General features: G+C 39.8%; 1 protein-coding gene across 1 annotated transcript in view; it reads right to left on the bottom strand.

Moving 5' to 3' along the window:
• Positions 1-4,289: 4,289 nt before the first annotated feature.
• Positions 4,290-8,835, bottom strand: part of TRABD (TraB domain containing) — a 21,277-nt gene continuing 16,731 nt past the window's right edge. The window contains exons 8-9 of the mRNA XM_010138480.1: positions 7,629-7,740; positions 4,290-4,808 (exon numbers count right to left, since the gene is read on the bottom strand). Coding sequence (XP_010136782.1) covers positions 4,631-4,808; positions 7,629-7,740 — 290 coding nt within the window. The 3' untranslated portion in view covers positions 4,290-4,630. The remainder of the gene's footprint in view (positions 4,809-7,628; positions 7,741-8,835) is intronic.

Below are 8,835 nucleotides of genomic sequence, written 5' to 3'. Positions count from 1 at the left end.
ACCTGCGTAACAGGACAGCTGCTTCAGCTACTCCCCCTCTCCCTACACATACAGGCACAAAGGACATGCTGCTGTGGGGATAGGCACCGCAGCTGTATTTTTTCACCTGAATGGTCCCACAGACCAACTTCAGCTTTGTACCTCTGAAGCTACTTTTATCTTGCAGCTGATCTCCTCCATCGCATCTGCAGAGTCAAGTGAAAAGGGTTCTGCACCTCACTGAAGTCTGTCCATCAGAGCCAAAAAAGTGACCTCTCCTCTGCAAAAACTTAAACCCCCAAGCTTGCAACAAAATCAGTCTCAAAACAATGAAGTCTAAAATTACAGTTTATTTCGGTTTTAGAAAGAAACAGGAAAATATGTACATGAGTATTTTAGAGTTACACAAGTGACAGTGAGTTGTTTCTTTTCCATGTTTAGTTCCCACTACTGCCTGGCAGTTTGAGACAACTCGATATATTTCTCAGTGCCTTTCAGATGTATTACAATACACACAGAGAAAAACAGCTTCCAGTGAAAATCTGGGCAGTATCCATTTTCAAACTTGGTTCAGTATTAGGTATAGAAAAGACACATCATAGACAGGACCTAGGCCAGCAGCACGCACAGAACGCTGCTGAACAATACCCTCCAAAAGCAGGCAGCTGCCTTCCGTGCGTGCAGGCAAACTGAGGCTGCCTGACTGAGCAGCACTTGACAGCTCACGTGCTGTGCAGCATAGGCATCGTCTGCCAGTCCCACCGACAGTACTGGACTACAGCACGCTTTTTGCCTTCCACCTAAAGGGCTTACCCAGCACTCCTCTGCAGACACAGCTCCAAGTGAAACCAAAGGGAATTTTGCCTGACTGAGAAAAACAGGTCTGCACTTGGCTTCTCACACATACAATTGGGAAGTACGGACCACTGGCTGACAAAGCATACACTCAGCAGACTGTTCGGCTGCAACGTTATCTGTATGGAATACAGCTTTTAACATATATTTACTTTTGGTATGAAAACACAGTCTTTTTATTAATAGCTTTTTTTAAAAAAGCAGTCATATTCATTTACCTGGCTCAATTTGAAAGATTAAATTCTTTCTGACAGTAATTCAGCGTATTTCCCACTCAAAGGGTCTTTAATTCCCATGCAGAAGACAGCACTTTAAGCCCGACTGATTGTGCCTGATGTTAGGCCAGTGTCTGAGCACTTTGCTGGACTGGGACTAAGGCCATCAGCTCCTTGCATGACTGGAGAGACGTTAAAAGAGAAGCACCACCACCACCACCACCACCAGTCAACTGACCGTGCCTGACTCTGGATTCTCAGTTTAGGTAGTCACAGTGAGAAGTCAATCTCCCTCCAGGCTCAGCAGGGCAGGGAAACTCATCCTCTCCTCCCTTAACCAACTACCTATTGTAAGTAGAGAAACTAGTTTCCCTACTTCAGCATTACACTCAGATGCTCTTTAGTGACAGGTATTGACTCCAACTTGCTCAGAAAAATGTGTTAGATGGTGAAATAATGATGTCCTAGGTCTAGCTAACCAGCATTTGTTCTCAATAAAAGTACTGATTAATATGGAAAATAAATGCCTTCAACAGAAATGGTGGTTAAAATATTTTATTTTTTATATCATAGAACATACTGCTGTTTACTTTAAATCACTTTAGAGTAAAGGCACACATTGTTAAAAATACTTCAAATTTACATCACATGTACAAATGCATAAAACAGATGTACATGTCACCAAAAAAATACAATATGGCTTCGTAAAGTTGAGGTGGGGCTGGGACAATTCAACATATATTTAAATTTTACAGATGCTGTTAACACTGGAAGGATTGACTAGAACAGAAAAGAATGGACCCAGAACACTGATTATGTTACATGAACAGTACAACACATTGAATATACAACACTGAGCATTCACAGGGTTGTTAGTTCTGCAAATTCATCAGGCTTTCCAGTGCCACTGAGTAAACAGCGCACACTCATGATGTGCCAGTTTGCAATAGTGGGAAGATAAATTGCAAGCTCTCCATCCACAAACAGGGTCCTTGAAGAATCTGCTGATATGCTTTGTAAAAAATACAGCGAAACAAGAGACTTAAGGTCTGGAGAGAATAACTGAATAATGAATGGACAACCTACACAGTAATCACTTCTGGCTGAAAAGCACAAAACATTGAAGTCTGCAAGAATGCTCCATGACAATCATTTAGCATTAGTCCCACCCCAGTTTAAGGCTCATATCTAAAAATTTACCTTAGATTTGTTTTCCTTTGTGTAGAATTACCTGAGCACAGATATCAAAGATCTATAGAGCTTTTAAAATACCTGCAGATACCTTAAAATTCTGTAGATAACTTAAAGCAAAACATCAATATATTGAATTCAAGCTAAAAACTCTCAAAAAAAACCCAAGCAACAAAACAGTAATTTGGTAGGTCAGTAAAGCCAGGAGACGAATGAGCTCAAGCTTTTGATTTCATCTTTTAAAAATGTACATAAAATGTAATAGAATTATTCAAATAGGACAGCTTAATTGTAAACAATACAGTAAACCTTTTAAAAATACCAAGAATCAAAATTCAGGCAGTCACGCTAGTCATTTATAAATTGTTTGCAATGCTGCTTTTCCTCTTACTAGAGATGGCTGGTGGTTTCTCAAACAGTGATAGATGGAAAATAAAAGGACCTGCCTCCACTGGATTCTGTATTATCATTAATACTTTGTGTCCAAGCAGCGTGACTTGCTGCCATTCTTATTTGCTAAGGTTTATTCCCTGCACAGCTGTAAGGCCCAGACCCAGAAAAGCACCTAGCACCGTCTCAAGAGCTCTGCAGGATCAGGTTAGATTTAATAGGTTTACAGATAAACATGCACTTAAATGATTTGCTGCACTGGGACTCACAAAATTTTCAAAGTACAAGGCAGAAAAGCATCAGGTTGCATGGACAGAGCAGCTCCCAAAGTCAGTGCCATCGGAGAGGAGCATCAGACCCTTAATTTCATTTACAAAGCTTGAAAGACACAACACTGCACAGAAGATACAAGTACATCCTTTCCGCAAACAACAGACTGTATGCGATGATTTCCAACACAAGGCTGTGGAAATACACCCTACTAAAAGCAGTTTGTTGATCCCATTGAACCAACTGAAAACAAAGAAACACAAGGTCACCTTTTCCTCCTCCTGCCTCACACACTGGTTCCTATCTTTCATTCACAGAAGAAATTAATACACATAAAAATTTCTCTTTAAGCAATGAGCTACTGTGTATGAGCCTGAGGAGCAAATGGGACTCTTCCACTCAAATACATGAGGTTAAAACTTTGATATGATGATGACAGTTATTTGTATTGTCAAACTGGGACTAGCTGATTGCAGAGGGCACTTGACAATCATTGACAATCCTATATAAAGGGTACCAAAATAATTCCTGTGAAGTATGAGCCTATGATTAAATAATTAAAAAAAAAAAGAAGAAAAATCAATGATGGATGGCTGGCCTGGATAATTCAGAAAGAAAAATCACAGCAGTTCAAAGTACCCATAATTCTATGCATAAATAGCAGGTAATCCAAATAAAATGCTACAGCTAGTTTGAAAAACTAAATTGAACACTGCTTTTCCATTAAATAAAATATTCATCCACTGAGAAATTACACTGATAAATAAAATATTTTCATGTATCAAAAATGAGGGGCAGGTACTAACAATTCCAGACTTCTTGTCCCAGTAATGAAAAGTCTGAGAAACAAAAGCAAATTGTACAGTAGTTCTAGTCTCTTAAATTTACAATACTGAATCCAGCAGAATTTGGCTAAATAATACACTTTAAATAAGCTAATCTAAAGGAACAGAGTGTCCTGTAAACATCTGGCACAAAGCACACTGCCTTCTGATGGCGTGGCTATACCTTCTCCATGCAGGACAAAGACAATTCACCTCGTGGTGGTAACAAGGGATGCATTCTGAAGGCAACGTTCCTCTTCTTCAGTAAGGCTTGTAAAAAATTTGAGCAGTGTACGTATGACAGCCTGTACAATTCAGAAATTTTTTGAAAGCTCGAGTTTAAAAAAAGCCTAAATGTTTTAAGTATAAAACACGCATTGAGAAGATGTCTTTCTAAATTATGTGTAAAAGTGTCTGGCACCAGAAACAACCACTAGGTATTATCATACCTAAGGAAAAAAAAGGGAAGAATCGCTCAAGACAAGTGTCCCTGAACTTCGGAGCAGATGCAGCCAATTAGTTAACTACGTATTGTTCTGTTCCTCTGGAAAAGAAGTCAGGAACATACACTCTTTAAGCTGTCTGTACTACATCATCAGTAATATATATTATATATACAGTATGCATATATATAATATATATATTTGCATACATATTTGTTTTACCTCACTCTGGAATCACGTGGTCTCATGCAACACACTTCCCAGGAATCAAACCTATTCGTTAGATCATAGCTGGTGTAACTTTAGTATCAAATCTTTTATTATACAGTGATTCAGCATTGCTCAGCATCAATCATCTCTGACTCGAACCCTCATTTCAACTCTTCTTTCAGTCCAGTTCACATTTGTTGCCTCTACTGCCCTTTTTCAGCCGCCATCTTCACACGGTGCCTCCACCTGATGTTCAATGCTGAGACCGTATTTCTGTCAGCTTCTGAAGATAGCTCTGTGCTGCTGGCATCGAGAGGATAAACTGAACTGTCCTTTGACCTATTCGGTAGCAGCCATATCCCATCAGTCCAAAAACCGTTGCTTTTACGACAAATTTGAAAATTTTACTTGAAGCTGATGGAGGAGGCACACTGAAGCAAAAGACAAAACATTGTTAACACCTGTGTAGCTGGAAAGAACAGGCATTTTCCAACCAAAATAAGGATCTTTTCTCTCCTTCCCCCTTCCTTCTTCTCCTTCCTCCTGCAGGAAACTTTCAGGAACAGATATGTCATGAACAAACAACATATTCTTTCATGTTCAAGGACTACATCCAAATTAAATAACAACAATAGATAATAATAAAGCCTTTTCCACTCATGTACGATGCCACTCTTAGTGACTATGGACCTGGACTTGCCCATCACCCTAATAAAATAGCTAAGACATAATCGAGAATTCTTGAAGAACACTAGAGCTCAATACTGTTTGTTGAACTCTTTGTATTATTACTGTGCGTATCTCTGCACAGAGACAAAAGTCAGAAGAAACACAGGACATGCCTAAGTCCAACACCTGCACAGTGAACTCTGTCATTCAGGGTAATGGTGGAAACCAGATCTTAGATATTCTGGATAATGGTGTGCAGCCAGAAGGGGTAAGTCTGGAGCCAGTCTGGCCCCTGCACAGATCTGGAGAAGTGTTTCAGCAAGGTGTACCCCTGGATGCCAGGCAGGCTCACCAGCCTAGCTGCAGCTCCTAGTGTGAGTGCGTGGATGCCAAGTCCCTGCAGTACTCTTGGCCTCTGGAGCTCCACAGAGGACAACGTGGACAAATCAAAGAGGCTTCACAGGAAGCTGTCTCTGTTCTGGCAGATGTTGCTGGCTTTGAGATCTTCACAGAGCCATTTGGAAGTCTCGCTACTGGCCACCTGGAACCAGGAGGGCAGAGGACAACAGGCACACCAGGTCTACCCCTGCCTTCAGTCAGTCTTACTAACGGTGTACGAAGCAAACAGTTAACATTACCTTCAAAATAAAGCTGGCTTTGACAGCACAGCCACATGCTGCACTTTGACTAACATGCTCCATGGTACCTCAGCTGGCCCTGCACCCACAGCATGTCTACAATGCAATTCTGACAATCCCCTTGCAGGTGACAGAGAGGTCTCTGCATGTCATTTCAAAGAAGCCCCAAGTTCTCATTTATTTATATATCTATAAAATGTTTCTAATGTATTCAGAAGCAATCAGTCACAGTAATGCAAAAACATTACAGGCACACTCAAACCAGGTTAGATGTGCTGAGATTAAGATACAACTGGACTGAGTTTAGATCCCCGTGCTCAAACTAGGGTGAAGTTGTTACTGGTAAGATTTTGGGTATTAAAGGAATATACAGGAAGAGTTTTTCAAAAGCACAGGGGTTGAAGGAAGGATGGGGCAAAGGCTTCCCTTTACACCTTCTTACATGCTTTTCTATATTTTTTCTCAGTTCCAGTCCCTCAGCACCATTTAATAAAAGAAATTAATAACAATCTGAAGCAAATAAGGCCTGCTCAGAGTCACATTCAATGCATGAACTTAAAAACTACAAGTCTGAGAAATGTGTATGTTTCTCTTCAGATGATTTCCAAGACCACTTTGCAACTTGTGAAATCTAACTGAATATCTGTCTTAAAAATTTTTCACTATAGAGACAACAACCACTAGCACACAAAAAACCCCCTGTAACTGCTCTGCAATTGCAGTGCAACGGTGTGAGGGGTAAAAAAGTGTAATGAGAAATAAATCTCAAATATAGTAACCTTCTGAATGTCATTTGCTTCATATAATTTTAAAAAGTCAAGTTAAGATATCAGATAAGATAAACATTGCATTATCCAACAAAAGATATCAGTAACCATTCCACTTAATTATGGCACTGGCCCAGTAAAGACCATCAAGTCAAAGAGCATAAACTTTGATGTAAGAGATTCTCTGCGTAAACCTGAAGACATGCAGTGAGGTTTTCGGCTATTCATTTCTGTAGCATCAATGGTGCAACCAACATTAACCATACATTATATGGATGTGAGCAACCTCATTTTTACAGGTTATTTGGTGAGGGTGCAGAAAAACGTGTGCATTTAGATTGTGACTCCAGGTGAGGCTTAGCCTTGACAAAGATTTATAAATGGCTAGGCAGGGCTTCTGTACGTTGTCTTCTTGGATCCAAACTCCAGAAGTCTCTCTAAACTGTATTTTAGATGCCTAGATACACCGTCTAGGTGGGACAGAGTCTCCTCTGTTTCAGAACCTCTGAAGAGATAGATGAGGAGCTTACATAAACACAGTAAACAGATACGATATTTGAAAGGCTCTATTACCCTAAACCACCTCAAACCAGTACTGCCAGGTCATACTACAATCCCTCCTACATTTCTGAAGTCCTGAACTTCAAGGCTTTATAGGATACACAGTCACAACATTTGGTTCTTTAGTTCCTTCTTTTACAAAGCACATAGATCTATTTTAATAGATACTTTGGAGCAAGAGTTCACCAGACAGTGTCAGGGCCAGCAGTGTCCTGACAGAGCAAAAGCTTTGAATCCAAGTTTATATTTACCTAAGCTAGACTGGAAGCCTGGTTTGGTTTTTACCATCTTCTACAGCCCTTGTTTGAATTCTTGTTTTAAAAGACTTAAGTGTGGATCAATGAATTTTCTTTCTGGACAAGGACATCTTTTCATCTCTGCTTCCCTCTATATCCAACTATTTACTTTCTTCCTTTGATATTTTCTTTTCCTTTGCTGTAAGCACAATCTGCAAGCACTGCACAGCAAGTCAGTGAGCTGACAGGGCAGAGATGACAGTAGTGATGTTTCTTCAAGCTGTGACAAACGACCAAAAAAACCTCCTCAAGTAAATAAATTACTGCTGTCTTAGTAGGGGAAGCTGTTACATCAACACATAGGAAAGGATGACCATTACCTCATTATTTCCTGGATGTTTAAGTCAGAGTTCCAGTTCTTTTCAATTCCAGGTACGTGACCCATCCCAACGACACCAACTACAACAGCTGGGATGTATTTTCTAGGTTCAGCTGAGAAAGAAAGACAGAAAGGAACACATCAGTAAAAGAACTAATTTTGAACTATAAGTAAGTAGGTAATGTGTGAGAATACAAAATTGAATTTGATAAGAGGTAGAGACTCTTACTACTAAATACTGAAACTCAGTTACATGCTAGAAGTCAATCCTCGTCTCACCTACTGCCTCTTTACGTTGGAAGTCTGAAAAAAAGATCAGCAAAATTTCTGGATTTTCAGGAAATGTTTGTTTCTATAGAGCGATCTGGCCGAGGCTCGTACTCCAGCCTCAGGGTGAGAGGCTCAGGAGATGCAAGCTAAATTAGTTTCTGTCTTTCCCTTCCACAGCACATCCCATCTGCTCCAGCCTCCACCTGTATGTTCCTGTCTGCACCTGGGCAGGATTCAAAGATAATAGCAGTAAGGTTTAGAGCCCTGCCTGAAGCTTAGTCCTGGAAAAAACTCTTATCCTTCTTTCAGAATATTTTGTGTGGAGTAAAGACAGAATGAAAAATTAAATATTACAGTTTAATTTCCAAGCTCTCTGGAAGAGTTCACTCAGGGAAATAGTCAGACGAAGGCTAGAAAAAAAAACAGACTTAGTTCAAGAATGTATCAGCCCAAAGTATATTTGAGTCCTGCAAATAGTAAGGGGAGATTCCTGGACACTATGGCCTATAATAGCAAATGATTTGAACAACAGTGATGATTGAATTGAGAGCTTTGGAATTTTACTATAAATATTAGGTATATTAATTGCCTTCCCCCACTCTTCTTTTTACCTCTTGCGAGTATGAATTCATAGAACAGATTATATGTATATAATATAAATGCACAGTTTTTAAACAAAGCTGTCTCTGACACTGTCTCTTGTTACCTAAGAGACTGAGACACATGAGTATCAGTCAGGTAGTCCCTCACATTCTTGTCTTTTTATGGTCCCATCTTCCATTTTCAGTCTCATAATGCATATAAACCCCTTCCACTTTCATAGGCATTCACTAAACCAGTGGTCCAGAGACTGAGCTGTTAAGAAGGAAGATTTGAAGGAAGGAAAAAAAAAAAAAAAAAAGAACAAAAACAGGGGGGGGAGTTGCTAAACAGTTCCT

The sequence above is a fragment of the Buceros rhinoceros genome, unplaced genomic scaffold, assembly GCF_000710305.1.
Source record: "Buceros rhinoceros silvestris isolate BGI_N320 unplaced genomic scaffold, ASM71030v1 scaffold16166, whole genome shotgun sequence".
Lineage (NCBI taxonomy): Eukaryota > Metazoa > Chordata > Aves > Bucerotiformes > Bucerotidae > Buceros > Buceros rhinoceros.
Note: the sequence above shows the minus strand (reverse complement) of the source record. Positions and strands in the feature narration are given on the sequence as shown.